We start from the raw sequence: 18073 nt of genomic DNA, 5'->3' as shown, positions 1-18073 counted from the left end.
GTCACATGCGCCTTTTCGGTGTCCGTAAATTGTCATAACCTTTCTTCTACACCACACCAATGCTTACCATCTGTTTCTGACTTTTGCTCACAGTGTATGGTATCACGCGCTGATTTTGCGGGTGGGGGAGGACATTCTAGCCCTTGTAGGCAATTGGAGCCGGCTGCGTGCGTGGCCTCCTTCCCTTGCCATCTCTGGCACAGGGGTCTTGTCTGTACGATTACTTGAACGAGGCGCACCATACTTGCAGGGACCTATGTCCCTGGCCCCCCTCCAGGATTAAAAATCTACCCCTGCTAGCGGGGCAAGAAGAGCGGCAGCCCGCGAGGGGACAGGGGCTGCGCGCACCGCGCCCGGTGGCGCATCCCGCCCTGGGCCTGGGGCCCCCCAAAACCGCCGGGGACCGGGTCCGCCCCGGCGGGACGCGCCCCCAGACCTCCATTTCGCGGAGGGGCGGGCTCAGAGCGGGCCCGCAGCCGGCGGAAGATGGTTCCCGGGCGCTCGCCACCGCCCCCGGGCGCGGCGCCACGGGGACGGGCGCTGGGTGCCGGGGCGGCGCCTGCTCTCGGCCGCGGGGAGCGCGGGGCTGCGGCGCGGAGCGGGCGGCACCAGCGCCATGACCGCGGCGATGCGGCAGCGGTTCGACCGCTTCCTACACGAGAAGAACTGCATGACCGGCGTACTCGAGCGGATCGAGAGCAAGACCGGCGTCAGCCGCACCTACATCGCCACCGGTGAGCCCCGGCCGCCGCCCCGCCGGCTCCCCGCGGGCGGCCGCGCCCTGCCCGCGCCTCCTCGCCCCGGTCCCTCGGGCTCTGACGGCTCTCTGCTCTCTCCTCAGGCATCCTCGGCGTCGTGGCCGTGTACCTGGTGGTGGGATACGGCGCGTCCCTGCTCTGCAACATCATCGGCTTCGCCTACCCCGCCTACATCTCGTGAGTGTCGCGACTCCTGCCCCCTGCGCCACGCCATGGTTCCGGGTGCCACCCGCCGATGCGGTTGCAAAATCGCATCACTTGCGGCGGTGCCGAGCGTGCCTGTCTGGGGTGGCATTCCGGGACCGTGCACCAAAGTTGGTTTTGCCCGCCACCCCTTTCCTTGAGCAGGTACAGGTGCCGGGTGAAGAACGAGGCTTCTCCCATCCGGCGAGTGCTGCAGGTTACAGGAGTTACAGATGGGAGACGCTGGGTGGTTTCCACACTTGATAACCAGTTCCTGTAGCGGGTTGTGCTTTGGGGTTGGGCTCCCAGCTTTGTCATCTCCAGCGGGAAGCTGGATCGTACGGGAGGGAGGGTCGCCCCTTGGAGGGTGTTTGTTAAACTCGTGCTGATGGCTTGAGCGGGGCGCAGGGAGGCACTGGCGCATCGCCGGGTACCGAGCACCGGGTGATGGGCTGGAGGCCGAGGTGTATTAAGGAGTGCTGTTCACTCCAAACCGGCCTCGCTGATGGGGGGAGCGGGGAAGGAAAACACTGTAACTCCTCTAGAGCGTGAAAGACTTTTAAATACTTCCTTTTCCAGAGGAAGGGCTTTTAAAAACAAAGTAACTGTTGTCTTTCACAAGCGTTATATAGTCCTTTAGACCAATGTGTATTTCCTGTTAGGCCGGAGCACAGTCGAGTATGATCCAAAAGACTGCAGAAACGTAATAAATAAAGCCTATGTAACCTAATACATCTATCAAATGGAAGCCCTTCCCAGCAGGACTGTGATATTGTTGAAACACAGTGCTTGCCTTTTATGTAACTCTATTTAAATACAGTCATCAGCTTTTAAAAATATCTTCTCTGTAATTGGATCCTGGATAATACAAAGTCGATTCTTTTAATTTTTTTCAGAAATTGTTTTATACTCCTGTGGTTGTGATACTTAAGGACAAACAATGTTTTCCTAAATGCTGTCCCTGGTGTTCGCTTATTTTGGAGATTATAGGCCAAGAACTCTGGAGAAACTTAGCTTTTGTTTCCTAGACGATAATTTTTAGTGAAAAGATTAGTTTAAAAGTATTATCTCTTTAAAATCTGAAAGGGGAAATATCAGCCAACAAACCTTCAAAACATTGAAATGGTTGTGTAGGAATTAAATTTATGTAATATTTTGTGTCTTAGGTCACTTTAAAAATTATGAAATTACTTTCTAAAATCCTAATTGAATATTTAAATTTGTTTTAGCACTTTAGGCTTGAGATTATATTTTAAACCTTCCATTATGCAATGATGCTGAATAAATTGATAATACAAACTCTTGGAACTGCAGAAGCAAGGCAGTAGCAAATCAAATATAAATAGAAAGGTATCATTACTAATTTATCTTTCATATCTGAGGGCTTTTTAAAATGTCTTTGTGGAGTATCTCCCTTTTTCATGTTAAAATGTGGTTTTAAATGTGTCTTAATTTGAAAGTTACCTCCCAGATCTTAGTACTGTGGTGTGTTTCAGTTTTTGTAGCTTTTTTTAATAATGGGAGCAATGTCCTTGGCTACAAGTTTTACTTAAACAGAAAAGCATGCAAATACAATGCCAGTTCTGGGGGGTTTTCTCAGTTCATGCGCAGGTAATGCTTGTCCTTTAGCTGCCTTTTTAATGCTGGAAAACATTTTTGTAGGAAATTATAATCCTAGGTGAAAATGTAGTTTAAAATACGTGTGGTGTGCTGCTTGTCAGTGTCTTTCAGTGTCAGCCTGCTGACAGCACAGGTGGGCTCAATCCCCTCCTCAGCCTTTCCCTCCCAAGTGCAGAGCTGGTATGTAGAGTTTATCCACATTTCACTCTGCCTGATTTTGGTTTGGCTGCTCTGGGTCATGTATTGTAGTCAGGATGCTGCTGAGTTCCATCCCCCATCCTTATAGAGACCCAAAGCATAAAGAACACTACCCAGAGTGGTTTGTTTATTCCCCTCTGCTATTTTGTCAGTCCTCCTTGGAAAGGCGGATGAAAAGCCTGCTGTATGAACTGACAGTAGTGGATTTGCTGCCTAGCACTGAACAGAAAACAGTTTTCAGCTGTTCTCATCAGCTGCACGCACCTTCAAATGCCTTTTGCTCTAAAAGCTGTGGCTTCTGGAAGAGGTCAGGAGCTGTAAATGGAATGTGTTGTGCAGGGTGTTAGTTTGATGTTTACACAGGTGGTTCAACAATGAAACCAAGTCTGAAATGTCTCAGCAAGGCACTGAAAGAGAAAAAGCAGATTACTTTTCCTTGGTTAATTTACTTTCTTCTTTTGAAAAGTAGTTCAGTGTATCATTTCTCCAATGTCAGTAACTGAGTTGTTTAAGAGGAAAACAAGGAATGGTTTGGGTTGAAAGGAACCCTGACGGTCATGTAGCCATGGCCAGGCACAAAGTAGTAGGTCAAGCTCTTTGTCAGCAGAAAAGGCACTCATGAAGGAGTGGGGACAGATGTCTGTGCTCTGCAAGGGGCATCAAAAGTCTTTACAGTTGTTTAAAATGGCAAACAGACTGCCTGATGGGTGATCCACAGGCATGTTTCAAATCTGTTTTACTAGGATTTCAGTTCTGGGTTACTGTAATCATGGTAATTACTGTCCATCTCTATCCTTTCCTGAAAGAAACTATATAGCAGTCACAGCAAACCTGGAGACCCTCAGCTCAGAGATAATTCTGTTCATGCATGAAATCAGGACATTTTTGTGCAGGTGTCTGCCTGTCAGGCTTTGTATAAACCTGCAGTTTATTTTCCTTGGTCTCTGTCATTCTCTGTATTCACTGTGGTGTGTGCAGTGCAGCAGGTGTCAGAGGAGAAATGCTGGAGGCTGTGAGTGCTAGACCCAGCAGATGGTGTGAAGTGGTCCAGCTGCTCTGCTGCCCACCTTCTCATCACTGTGGTGCAAACCACTGCCAGGGGAGGGGGCAGCTCCCTGCTTAATGCCTGATACAGCTTCAAGCAGGCACAGCTGTTTCCCTCTTTACTCTTCCTCGTTCACCTTCAGCTCTGCCTTGGGTAAATCTTAATGGTTTCATACATGGAGGAATTTCTTCTTTGACAGTATAAAAATCTCCCTGTACGTCCACATGACATGTCATAGCAAGGGCCCACCTCAGTCTCTTAACATAGGCAAAATGAAGGAGTAGTTCTCTAGCTGTTTCCCAATAGGTCAGGCAATCTCTACTGTCATTCCTTGGAAGTTTGTAAGTGCTATGTGATGAAAGAGAAAAAATAATTTTAAGTTGAAATCTAATACTACATTTACTTCGAATACTTAATTGTGGTTGCAGTAGACCAGCACTGAAAAGTTTGCCACAGATCATAGACACAACTTTTTAAACTTCTAGCAAGCTTTAACTGCACAAGGCAGTAATCAGGCTAGAGATGGAAAAAGTGAGTGTTGGCAAGTGCGTAAATACCATTGCCAGCATTTTCACTGCTTCTCTAAACTTTCCAGAGCTAGCGTGTTCAAATGTAGCTCCACCCATAGTTAGTGGTGGTTAACTGCCTCAGAAAAATCAGAGTGCAAGCAGGAAGGGAGCCTTTGATGACTAAGAAATGTGTGCAAAGGATTGGAAATTTCTTAAGTGCTGTCATGCTTGGTTTAAAAATTGCGAAGATGAAAATAGCTTTGGGCAGTAAAATGTCTGAACTTATTACTAGTGTCTTCAAGGGAGAAAAGCAGTATAGTGCTCTCTCTGCTTTGGCTAATTTTATGCTGTTACTTCACTTTAGCTGTTTTTACTATGTAAATGTTGCTCATAGCATTTCACTAGTAGGAAACAATCTGGATTGATTGTAGAGAAGTATAAACACTCAACTGAAGTTTGAATATTGTCATGGTGTCTTGAGTCTGTCTCCTAGTCCCTTTTCCTCTTTCATGCCTTTAAAGCAGGAACACTGCTTTTCTTTGGTGACAGTTATTTAGGAAATATTAAATTGTTTGTGTATTTCTTGAGAACTAGGACAGCAAATTTCTCTTAACCAGTTTTAAGGCAAATTCTTACTTTCTTCCTTCATTAAAAATCATGCATGATGTGCCAAGGTTTAAAACTAATGGTCTGCTGCTGCTTTGTAAATATCATTTGAGAGACCTGACATATCTAACCAGACTCACAATGCCCAGTAGAAAATTTTCAAATCTGTCTGCACTTGTGCTGTTTCCTCTTGTGCCTAATAATCTGGGGCTTCCCTATGTCCTGCCAAATCAGTTCCTCCAAGCACACTTACTTTTTGGTTTTTAGGTTTTAGAGTGCCATGTTTAAAAGCCATCTTACCAGTCATTTGGACAAATTATGTGCTTTCCTTTCTAAAGAAAGCAAGTGTTTAAGTTCAGGGAGTCTAATACTGTGATAACAATGTGAAAATTTTTATTTTACTTCCAAATCTTGCTTATAGGTTAAAAATATAAAGGTGTTTGTTATATGGATGGGTTGACTCTGAACTGAGGCACTAACACATCTTAATTCCTGCAGAAGAGCCAATGTGTGTGGGATTGTGTTTTGGGAAGCTGGTTTTGACCTGAATCAGAACTGGGGAACTGACTCATTGGTTGGCCCTACAAATACTTCTTCCAGCAGAGAGCAGGCCAAGAATAAGCAGAGAGCAGTGAAATGAGAGGATGCCTGCATTTTCCCCCCCTCTTTGTTTCAGGAATCTAGCTTTGTGTTGAGTTAACATGTAGGCTGTAGGACTCCATGGGCGGGCCAGATGGCATGTGTTCCTCTTGCTGCCTCAGTCCCCATTTCCTTTCAAGAAACACAGTTAGAACCCTTTGTACTGCTGTCATGTAGCTTTTTGTTGTCTTCAAATAATATCTGCCTGTGCATGGTCAGTGAAACCCTCCCTTGCTATCCTTGATGAGTTTTTCTGGTCCCTTCTGCTAGATCCTCAAAATTCTGAGAGAGGGGAACTGGTACACTTAAGTCACAGCAGTTGTGTAAGTGCAGTTGGCAGGAAGATCTTTTCTATATCTGCAAATGCATGACTGTTGTTGAAGTCAGTGAGGAGGAAGAAAGATGGAAAGCAGAAGGCTTTTAGGTGATGGATAGTAATGTAGAAGCCAAAATGATAAAGTGAATCCAAAGGCACAGGTACTTGTTTCAGTGAAATTATGTGAGATGTCAGGGAGGCAGCCTGCCAGGATGAGTCTGACATGAGGATGGCAGGGAGGCACCAAGCTAAGGAAGTTTGTGGTGCAGTTGAGTGTTGATTCTTTGTGGGTGTCTGGGTACATAGCTAGAAGTTAATTATTTTACAAACAGCTGTAAAGAGTTGGGTCAGACCAGTAGGCATAAGCTCTGGAAATATAGGTGATTTCATGGGTTTTTAAGTTAAATGAAGAAAAAACAAACCCAAACTTAACTTGGTTAAGGGTATGACAAATATGCGTACCAACTCACTTGATATAGCACTGACCAGAAAACTGAAGGAATCATGCACAAAATGGTCCAGTCTTTCCCAGCTATAGCATGAGCACTGGGTTTAGGGGAGAATGATCTTTTGCCTTGAACCTGTAACTTTATTTATACAAGAATCCTCAGGTTCACTTTGTAAATTGCAGGGATAAGGGTGATTGCTGCACATGAGACCACAGCAATAAAATTTGGCATTTCTTTATTTCTGCCTCCCAGATCTGGACTCAGCTCAGTAAAATCTTGACTACAAACTCATAACTTAGCCTGTGAGTACTATATGTGTGAATTTACTGTAACAAATGATTTGTTATGCCAGAGCTAATTGAGGAGCAACAGTCTTTTCTTGGAAAAGAGCTGGTTTTTTTTGTTGAAATGAGTCAGATGCTCTAAGTGAAAGAACTGCACTTGGCAACTTACTAAAATTAGACCAGTGTCTGTTACTATCAGTAACAGGATAAGTAGCCACCATTGATCTAGGGTAAAGTTTGACTGATTTTAGGATGCACAGGGTGCAAGCTGAGCCAGTGCTCTGACACTGTAAGTACAGCACGGATCCCTGGGCTGCTACAGAATGTGGCAACCTCCACTCTTCCGTCTTGGCACCACCAGCTAGCAGGGTTACTGGGGAACAGATCTGGCTGAAAATGAAGTTTCTCTTGGCTCCCCATCCATCACAGTGCTGGCCTACAGCAGGTCATTTTCACTCTTGGTCAGGCAGCTGTTTTTAAAATAACTGAGCTGTGATTTTTACTCTCCAGACGACTGGAGCTGTTCCTAGTGGTTGCTTTTACCTCCAAGGTGCAGAACTACTGTAAGTAGTTGTTTGAGTCTCTATTTAAAGTCCTCCAAAGTTAGTGATTAAACAGTATTAAAAATCCTTTGGGATATGTAATTACTATGCATAACTAAGGTGGAATTTAATCAAATCAGCACTAGACAAAATGATATAATTTTTAAAAATATGAAGCTATTGTCTTTGGATGGTCATTCATTTGTTAGAAAATCTTGATATAATGTGTTTATGAGGCTGAGTTATTTGCCCTTGCAACACAGAAATAATTTATAAGAAGGCAATCCTAAAGTAGGATATAGTGTCAGTGCCTCTTGCTCTGTAACTTTTCACTTATTGATGGGGATTGCATTTTGAATATCAGCCTGCTGGATTGCTGACCTAAGATGGAGAAGAATGAAGGATTCTTGGCCTAAAGTAATATCTATGATGTCTCTCCTAAGCTTAATTATACAGGGCATTGCACCAGCATAATACCTCTAGAATAACTTGGAAGACTAAGTTTAATTATGGTGTGATTCTCATGTTGAAAAGAGTGTGGTTATAAATGGATAAAAAAATCCCTCTCTGTTCAGATATTCTACATAACTTACTGTGCTTGTTCTTGGATACATACTGTTTTCTGTGACTTACTATTGAAATAGTGTGTAAGTACAAGGGATGGAGGTAACTTTTGCCCTTTTGTTCAACAGGGACATGTTATGCTGGATTTCCCTGTCTCATCTGAGGGACACGCTCCCCATTCCAAAGCAGAATATTTATAAAATACTTGCCTTTCCTTGACTTCAGTTAAAACTTTCATTCACTGATGGCCCTGCTGTAACCTGCTTTTCCCCCCTCCCTCTCTCCCTGGCTGGGACTGGAGCCGTGGCTCGCAGGAGCAGTTTGAGCTGACGTGGCTGTTCCCTGCTGGCTCTGGTAGGGTGCTGCCCTGACCTTGCCCACCAACACCAGACCACTGCAGAAGGAGGGGAGATGTGCTGTTCCCTACAGTGTGTAGGAAAACAGCCACATGTGGATTTAACGCTGTGTACATCAGCTGGTTAAATCAGATGGGGCTTTCACTACTTGTAGTGCTGCTTGTGGCTGTCTGACAAAAAAAGCGTGCTGTTCATGTATCCCCTAAGGAACTACAGCAGCAGATGGTGAATGCTCAAAGGGAGAACACCCATGGCACTGCATTTAGGAGCTCTCAAAGGCCATTTGTTTCCAGAGGAGAGAAGATAATAGAGCATGGCCCATTAACACAGTGATATGCCATCTGCCTTTTGCCACAAAATTGGAGATTCTAAACTTTTTTTTTTTAATGGAAGGTGATTTTCATAGTTACTGAGATGATTTTAATAATGTTAAAAAGGGAAATGAAACAATGCTCCCTTAAATCCATACATGACTTCACTTCATATATGGTGACTGGAAAACCGGAAGACTGGTGGCAGGTTAACTGCAAAGTATTTTCTCACAAATACTGAGCTAGGATGCTTGTTGTGGTAATATAAGCCTTCTTTTCTCCTCTAATGAGAAATTGTCAGAACTAAAGGAATTCACATAGTGAGCCTCTACAGCAAGTTTTCCTTAACACTGAGAAAATTTGCAATTGGTTCCTTTCTCTGCTCCATTTATCCACCACCCTAGCATCCCTATTAGTCCGTGTACTTTTTTATTTTCCTCCAGAAATGCAGTTTCACACATTTAAAAATAGCTCTATAGCCTTCTTTCTTAACTCCTGTGGTGTCCAGGGGCTGTTTTTGTACAACCCCCTCACCTAATCCTACAAGAATACTTCAGAGGTGTGGGCGTGGAAAAGATGTGCTTTAGAGTGGGAGTAGGAGCAGCTGGAGTTGTCACTCCCTTGGGACTGCTTGGACTAGGGCTGCCTGTGATGGTAGGAATAGCAGGAATCAGACCTGCTGTTGCAAGACCTGTGGAAAACCTGTTCTTCCAGTTGTGCTGGTATGGCAAGAGCTGCTACTTTTCCCACTGCAGGATGCTGCTGGCCACACTCACACTCCAGCAGAAACAATGCATGAGTTAAGTATCAGATCCTTGTACTGCAATTCAAAGTAATTCGATCCAGCAGCTGTGCCAGCTCCCTCTGCATGTGGTGGGTTTGCCAGTGCTTTTGCTAAAACATACAGCATGTCACAGGAATTATTTCCCCCGACTCTCCTTGCTCCCCCCTAACTTACAGAACTAGGAAGTGACAGAATCCAGAATCTCAACTCACAGACTAGGAAATGGATTTACGGCCAACTCTGTGATTTCTGCCTTGTAAACCTCCTTAACTCTGCCTTTTTAAGGGAACTAACAGAAAACTTGGCACTTCTGGTACATCTCACACGTGCTGCTTCAGAATCAATACAGCTGATATTAAAGGAAGAAGTGATACAAGAATTTAAACTGAATTCATTACACTGAGTCTACAGATTTTAATCCTCCAGCATAAGTGGAGAGGACAAATGCTCTCTAAAATTTAAGCTTGAAATTATCAGGCTTAGATTTGCTAGTATTTTGTTGTAAAACTTCTTACAGTGGTAATCTGGAATTTGGTGGCTCCAGAAACTCCACTCTACTACTTTTACTAAAAGAGCATATGTGCATCTTTTAGTTTCTGTTTTGTAAAACTATATAAACTGGAACTGAATTTTCATAGCAGATGGAGAACAAAAGCCCATTAAGTCATTATGCAGAAAGTCTAGTACTTTAGCAGAGGTATTTTTACTCTGTTCTTCATACTTTAGTCTACATCAGACTTTGCAAGTCCTGTAGGAATTAATTTATGGAGCAGATACATATTCTTCAGCATATGGATCTGGATCCCCTCTGCTTATGTACAGCAAGGGCTTCTTAGGACTTAGAGCAAATCTTATGGATAAGTTTACCTTTTCAAAGAGGAATCTAGTGCATGTATGAATACATTTAAAATGCTATTTATTAGAGCTAACTATGTAAAAACCCAGAATACTATAGACAGTTTTCTACCACTGGTGCTGCTGGGAACCCCAAGCTGTGCAGCACTGAATGAATTTCTGATCCACACATATCCCACTGTGCAGGCCTTGTCTGGAGGCAAGGCTAGCCCATTTTGAAAACTTAAGGTATTGTAGGATTTTTCATCCAAGACAACAGCTCTGTTCATCATTCCTTTCTGACTGCCAGAGAAGGAGGATAGTCACTGATGGGTGTAGGCAAGGCCAGGCAGGGGTCCAGTGCCTCAGGTTATCTGTTACGTGGATCAATAATGCTCTGATGTACAGTAGCCTCTGATCAGGATTACCACAATGCCTCCAGAACTGGAACCATGCCCAAAGATTATCCCCTCCCTTTCTTGGCCCCCAAAATGTTTTGTGAGCAAGGTCAGAATGCTCACTAGTTTTGTTTAGCTTTTTTTTTTTCCTCCTTGTAATCCCAGAGGTAGAAATATCTTGAGTATCTTTTAGTTTTGAAGTGTGGTGTATAGGGAAAATCTTTGCTGTTCGAAGATCTTGACACACTGTCGGTGTAATAGATACTAATTGGTTTGTTTTGTGTAATTAAAATATGGAGAGTCACATAGAACAAAGAATCTGAGTCATGAAATCTTCATCATTATAGATGAGACTGATGCTGCTGTTCTGCTCACTTGATTTATTTTCCTTGCAGAATCAAGGCCATTGAAAGTCCCAACAAAGATGATGACACGCAGTGGCTGACTTACTGGGTTGTGTATGGCATTTTCAGCATAGCTGAATTCTTCTCTGACATCTTTCTGTCATGGTTCCCTTTCTACTACATGCTAAAGGTATGTTAATTCATGTGACCCCTCTCCTAAATTGGGACCCTTTGATAGAACTGATCTAATGTCTCCAGAAATGGATAGATGACAACAGATTCATTTGGAATCACTCCCAGGTCACACCTTCTATTTACATGCAGGTTATGTATAATTTATTACTGTGAAAGTGATCTGTTTACAGATGATGATACAGGAAGGGAAGTTGGGATAGGTGGAAGGGAAAGGTCTGCTGGGTTTTAGGAAAGAAGAAAAGACAGTGGGACTGTCCCATAAAGGAAAAAAAAAAAAAAACCAACAAACCAAAGACAGTTCTTTCTCTTGGTGCTCAGGTAAATTTGGACAAATGACATAGTAAGCCCTGCAGAGTGGCTCTACTTTTGCTTTAAGTGGATTAGTAAAAATGGAGAATAAAATCATGAAGGCTGTTGAAGGAGGTCATAACATCTGTGCTATTGGAACAAAGATGGAAATCGGAACACAAGAATAGTTTGTCCTGCAGTTTTAATTTTTAATTAAGCTCAGTTTCCTGAAAGGAACTGGTAGGTATCAGAGGAGATGGTTGCTAATGTGCACTTGTTAGTGTGATTTGACTACCAGCAATGATTTGGTTAATGTGTTCCAAGCTTTGTTTGTGATCTAAGGTGCCAGTCAACTTTAACATGTTAAATTCTTCTAGGAGATAGCTGATCAGTCTGTGTGCTGTTGGGTAAAAGACATTTTAGCTTGCTGCAGAGCCTGCTCTTTATCTCAAAGAACTGTTACCATCTTTCTGGTTCAGTGGGCTGTTCTCTTCCTTCTCTTTGTTTTGTTAGCCTGGTTTAGTCGCACGAAGGTTGGTAAAGCAATTTACTTGCCAGCTGTTGTGGTGGGGTCATTTAATATTTTAATGATAATGACAATGTCAAAAGCTGTTTCCAGGAAATGCTATATTTTATAGACAAAAATTTTCACTGCAACAGCTGGTTTACAATGTCTGCCTTGTTCCTTTTCAGTCTTTAACAAGCCTCAACTGTGACAATCATTTGGATGCCTTCTGCTTTAGGAGAATTATTACTTTAATGCATCATCTGCAGTGGTATATGCTCACAACTCTGAATTCATACAGTGTATTTTCAGAGCTTCTTTTCTAAATTCTTAGTGGAAAAAGATGTGGCAATGGTTTCTTCATGCCACCACAGCTCTCTTTCTGAAGACCGCAGACTGAAATTCAGGTTGACTTTCCAAATAAAGACCACAAATGGCTCTGATAAAATGGATTATCAGGAGTGGCACAGTTACATGTAGTATTGTAATCAAGGGAAAGGCATTTTCCTCAGTTCTGCAAAAGCAAGCACAAGGACTTATGTCAAATACACAGCTTTCTACGATGGCTGCAGAAGGCACATAGGAGCCAAGTGTCTGCTCTCAGTAGTGGTTGGTAGGAGAGGCTTGTACAGAGGCAGGCAGGTGTTGGCTGAGAATCAGAAAGTCTTGCTGAATGGGTGGAAAGATGGAGATTACTCCTCAGGAGGAGAAGGAGGAATCAGGCACCGTCCACGCTTCATTCCGTCCGTGATCTAAAGCCTCTTGGAGGGTAGTTATGATGTCTCCATATCTCTTTCAGGAAGTAGAAGCCCAGATATTCATTCATTAAAATTTTGAGTTCTTTTCATTCTTAAGATGTGCTAAATTTGTGTATTCACATGTATTTATATGGCTTGTAGCTTCCACTCCAGACAGAGATTTAGTTGCTATTTTAAAACACCTTCATGCACAGAAGCACTGCTGCTTTCAGAGTCCCCGAAGTCCAGAGGTTAGACTCTGTGACATTCAAGTTTTCAGCAGACTAGAAAATTTTATGGGTGGGAGAAAGGAATGTTGAAGAACTCCTTTAAGTATTTTTTGATGTTTGTATACACTTTTGTTTTCCAGATTACACTTCTTGGATTTTATGAGCTTTTTCTTGGATTTTATGGGCTTTTTTTTTTTTTTTTTTTTTTTTTGTGGTAATGCCCATTTCTAATTTGTTTGGGTTTTTTTATCTCTGAAGCACAGGACATGCAAGGAACTCATAATTTCTTGTGCTTATGATTTGTTTTTAAATATTTCTGTTCAGGCTTTGAAGATTTCTGTGGCATTCAGGTATTACAGTACAGTAGCCAGTAAAAGCAACAGAGTATTCCCATGAGTATTCTTGGTTGTGGGAGTGAGAGGGGCTCCTTCCTCCACTAATGGCTCTGTCTTGAAATACTGTAATGCTGTTTCTGAACAAAATTGGTGCTGCCAGGACAAAACCAGCTGCTAGGAGCAGGTCCAAGTGAGCCAGACTGAGCTCAGGTGAATTCCATTCTCTCCTCCGTCTGGTCTGGAGGGTTGCAAAGAATATATTTTGGGTTTGGGTTTTTTTTTTCCCAGTTAACAATTTTATCACTCTGAGCTTGCTGGAACCTCTTACAACCCTCTTTATTGTCAATACCCTATGTTAGTTCAGTTTCATGAGAGAGAGGGGTAAAATAAACTATGTTAGCAGTCTAACATTTTCAAGCTTTGAAACGAGTGAGAATCTCAACTTTGGTAAATGTTCAATAAAAAATGTATATAAACATCTGTTGCAGTACAATTCAAAAGTAATAGGTACTTGAGAACAAATCTATAATTACCTATTTCTTAACTAGAGTGGGACAAAGCTGTCAAATCAAAATTACTAATTTTGTTCTTAGGCAGGGAAAGGGAAATTTCAATTTCTTTTGGTTAGAGGAACTCACATTTGAGGAATTTTTTTTCTAAAACAAAGGAGAACTAACTTTTTTTGTGTAGAAGTTGAGATACTTGTACAGTTTTGGGAGAAGTAACTTTCAGTAATTGATCAGATATTCTTGAACAGGAAATAAAGTCAGTGCACTTCTCAGCTTTTAATGAAAGGTAACAACATAAGATAGCACAATATAGTCTTTATGTTATACTAAGTTCCAAAGAATTGAAGCATTTGAAAATCAGTATTTATATTGATAAAGGCACTTTTTGCCTTTGTTTTCTCTGACCATACTTAATAATTCATCAGCTGCTACTTACTGGTGCCAGATTTATTGCATGTTGAATTATTTGTTTTACTTCATTGGAATTTTCCTGATGGCAAATCTCTCTGGTGAACACTTTACTTTAAACAACCTTTCTTTCTCTTCTGGGCAAACACTCCTTTCAGTCATTTTGTCTTGATACCACAATCAAATGGTTTAAAGAAGAAAGCTTAATGCTTACCCAAAAGGATGGTAAATTGGTCTGGCACTGCAGAGAAGGCAAAGCCAAAATTTTACAGATGGGAAGAGTAGAACCTAGAGAACATTCAGTCTCAGTACACCTTGTTGGGAAGGAACAGAGGAGACATATTCCAAAATATTTTGAGACCTTGCTTGAAGAAGACTGTGTGTTTTTATTCCTTTCTGCCCAGAGATGTAGGGGAATCCTCAAACATGGAATCCTGTCTAACATGAAAATAAGGCATGTTTTGAGGCTGAGGTTGTTTTGTTTTGTGTTTCAGGAAAGAGTAGTCTGAGAAAAGTTGTTATGCCTTCATTTTCTGGAGAGGCTTTTGACAAGGAATAATACTGTACTGTTTGTGTACAGAAAGACCTGTACAAATGCTGGGAAAATGTACTTCATTTTGTTGCAGTTTTATCCTGCAAAATAATTTTATATGTATTTTCATCGCTCAAGCAGATTTAGTTTATGGCACTCCCTGTTCCTTAAATGTTTCATCTTGCTCTTTGTGACTATCTGTGTGTGGTGTATTGCAGTGAAACTGAAGCCCAATAAAAGTGCTTCAGTAGTAAAGACAGGGATTTGTAGTACCTGTAATAACTGTCTTTCCAATCCCCTTTTGTAAGATGCAGAAACATGAACCCACACTGTGGTCTTCAATTTTTCTGGAGAGCAGATGGTGCTCTAAAAAGCTATACCTGAACTGTAATCCAGAGGCATTAGTCTTGTTTGTGCACTGTATGTAGCTTGGGCTTATCTCTCCTCCTTGTCAATTGACCTCTGGGGTACACACAATCCTGTTCTTTCCTCCACTGTGTTTTCAAGGCAGAGAGGAGAGGGGTGTGTTTTGGCTGAATTGAGGTCATTTAGGGACCTGCACATTCAGTGAGGCCTGTGCCATGTGTTTTAGAAATATTGAGAGAAATGGATGTTTTTTTCTTTCATGTACCTATCCATGAAATTATTCCAGTATGAAGTATGTAGCTGTCCTGGTGTGCGCCCTGCTGGAGCCCGGACCGCACAGGGAATGACTCACTGCTCTCACTGTGGCACTTAGGAAAGGCACCACGTCCCCTACTCATGATTCCTTCCACTCAGGCTGGTGTTCTTGTTCTCACAGTGTGGCTTCCTGCTGTGGTGCATGGCTCCCAGCCCTTCCAACGGGGCAGAGTTTCTCTACCACCGGATTATCCGTCCCTTCTTCCTGAAGCATGAGGCCCAGCTGGACAGCGTCGTGCAGGACCTGAAAGACAAGGCTGCAGAGACTGCAGACACCATCACTAAGGAGGGTGAGCAAAAGGCCCTTCACTGGTCACAGCAAGTAGGGGGAATTGCACTGGGGAGCTCACTTAATATTCATCATTTGGAGGAAACAAATGTAAATTGCAAGAAGACTATGTAAATTATAATGGAGAAGTTAAATTTGGGAAATGGGGGTTGCAGTGGATCTTGCTTTCTAGAATTGCAGTTAGGCTAGAATGAGTGGAAGAAATTGAATTGTTTTTGTGTCTTCCCACCATACACACCACTAAAAACATTCTCTCTAGAGGCAGACATACCTTTCATACATACAGTTATTGCTTTAGTGTATCCTCATATATCCTGAAATACTCCTGAAATAGTATAGAGGGGCTCCCAATTGTGCAGGAAACAATTAACAGGAATACACAGCAATGAGGAAAGTGCAGTTTCCCCATGTATATATTTTTGCATTTTTCCTTCTTCTGGAGTTCAAAGTATTCCTCTTAAAGGAATTACTTACGTTTTATTTTTACATGCTATAAGAGCCTGTAGATTGCTTAACTTTTTTATTTCCTTGCATTCTGTTGTGAACCCTTGCATTCTAAAATATCTGATGATGGTTTTATGAATAGCAGAAGGAAATGTGTTAAGTAGCTAAAATAAAGTTTTTTTTAAGTTTCACTTGAAAGAAATTTTATCTATATGCTATTTCAAAGCATCTTAATTCTCCTTTCCACCAAACCATGAATGCAGCCTCATTTCATCTTACCAACTTAAGCAGTTTTCCTGTCTGCTTAAAAGATCTGCCTTGCTCAACTATTCTTGGAAGTTTTGCTGCATGATTCTTTTGGAGTCCTTATTGTCAGGCATGCATCTTACTAATGTCCTTCCGTGTTGCATGTGGGACTTTCCTGTACTCATTTCATCACTATTCTTTCTTTTTCCTATTTTTATGTATAAAGATTTCTACAAAAAAACAACACACCCCCCCCCCCCAAAAAAAAACCCAAGCAAACAAACAAAAAAGAAAAAAAACCCAACAAAACAAACAAACCCACCAAAACAAACCCACCAAACAAAACAACAGCCTTTTTTTTTAAGAAACCATGCATACATATATGTATGTACACATATATATTAGCATTATTCCAAACCTGTTGTATCATTATGATATATTTCTTGCTGCAAACCTCTATGTCCTTAACACTATGAGCAGCCCTGTTTTAACAATACCATAGTTACTGTACTGCTCCTTACTTATGTTTTATTTTTTAATGTTTTTATGATCAGTTTTATCACTATATCTAGGTGTATACAAAAGCTATGATTTTCTTCTATGTTCTTTCTCTTGTGAGTAAAAGGAAATATTTTTTCATGCAGTTTGAGAACATTTGATTACCCACTTTGTCTGTAGGCCTATGACTAAACTTGATTTTATTTTCCTGCAGCCAAGAAAGCAACAGTGAACTTGCTGGGTGAAGAAAAGAAGAGCACTTAAACTGGATTCGTTTCCCTACCACCTCCTTTGTGCAGCTTGATGTTACTGGGGACTGTGGTATAAGTTCAATAATATTGCCTTGGAAACATTTTGATATATTAAAGGAATGTGCTGTAAGTTTACTTACTACTTTGCTGTGACAGATAGAGAGTATGCATTTTTATTTAAAAGCAATGCAGTGGGCAGCATCTGAAGCTTAATGAAAATATTCATCTTCATGCAGAAGAAGTCTTTCAGTAATCTCTTTCTGCGGTAACATAAATAAAAACGTATATATCCCTCAGGCTCTGCACTTTAGTTGTCTCTTTGTCTATGAAATTACTCTTAACACTTTGATTGTGGTGCATCTGGTAGCACAAAGCTATTTCATAGGGAAAATTCTGAATGGATCTTCTTGAATATACAGGGAATTATTCTGAGAGATGGCATAATGGATGTATTTCCCACCACTAAAGCTGTAAATTGTGAAATTACATGTTCTAGGCACCTGATTATAGAGATTATTCACTGCTGCATGTTTTGTTGTAACACAGTATTTGGTACAGTGTGTGTATTCTTAAATGGATGGATACTAAATATAGGAAAGAATAACTTCCTTGGAGTGATGAAGCTTATTTTGGCCTGAAGTGATTTGCTAGAAATGGATGCCACAAAATTAACAGAATGTGACTGAAATACAACTTCTTGCCTATTCTTGTTAAAACAAGTTATTATCCAAAATTGTTCAAAGAGTGCTTTTTTTAGATCACACTCAAAAGCACAAGCCACCTTTAGCTAAGGAGTGGCACCATTACAAACACTTTTTCCTGAATTCCTTTTAAAATAGCAGCTGCCTTGCGTGTCAGTCCTCAGAATTACATCATTAAGGAGACAGACTAAAACTCCCACAAGTTTTTTCTGCTCATAAAGGTCTGTAATCTCTTCTGACTATACTAAGAACAACTTTGTGTGAGCGCTTAAACTTTCTGATGAAGATGCTCTTGGTGTTACTTGATATATCCCTGACCAATCAGTAAGAGTGCAACCAAAGTTGCTAAGAGAATAAAGAGATTTTTTACAATCAATGTAAAAAAACCCTATTTTTTCTTAGTTTTGCATCTGTACTCTTTCACACTGTGGTATTTTCAACAAAAACTATTACATTAATTAATCAGGCATGAATTATTGAAATT

At 41.4% G+C, this 18073-nt stretch overlaps 1 protein-coding gene across 1 annotated transcript; it reads left to right on the top strand.

The window, feature by feature from the left end:
• Positions 1 to 559: 559 nt before the first annotated feature.
• REEP5 (receptor accessory protein 5) lies at positions 560 to 17193 on the top strand. Its single transcript, XM_084224970.1, has 5 exons — positions 560 to 734; positions 842 to 935; positions 10792 to 10930; positions 15282 to 15450; positions 16852 to 17193. Exons 1-5 carry the CDS (start codon positions 617 to 619, stop codon positions 16899 to 16901), a joined length of 570 nt encoding a protein of 189 aa, XP_084081096.1. The 5' UTR covers positions 560 to 616; the 3' UTR covers positions 16902 to 17193.
• The last annotated feature ends 880 nt before the right edge of the window (positions 17194 to 18073 follow it).

Source organism: Fringilla coelebs (genome assembly GCF_963513975.1).
Source record: "Fringilla coelebs genome assembly, chromosome: Z".
NCBI classification, from domain to species: Eukaryota; Metazoa; Chordata; class Aves; order Passeriformes; family Fringillidae; genus Fringilla; species Fringilla coelebs.
The sequence above is the reverse complement of the archived record's forward strand: the minus strand, read 5'-3'. Positions and strand labels throughout refer to the sequence as shown.

Coding starts and splice junctions, on each gene's coding strand:
- REEP5 (XM_084224970.1), top strand. CDS start 617: ATGACCGCGGCGATGCGGCAGCGGTTCGACCGCTTCCTACACGAGAAG. Junction 735..841: donor CCGCACCTACATCGCCACCG/GTGAGCCCCGGC, acceptor CTCTCTCCTCAG/GCATCCTCGGCGTCGTGGCC. Junction 936..10,791: donor GCCTACCCCGCCTACATCTC/GTGAGTGTCGCG, acceptor TTTTCCTTGCAG/AATCAAGGCCATTGAAAGTC.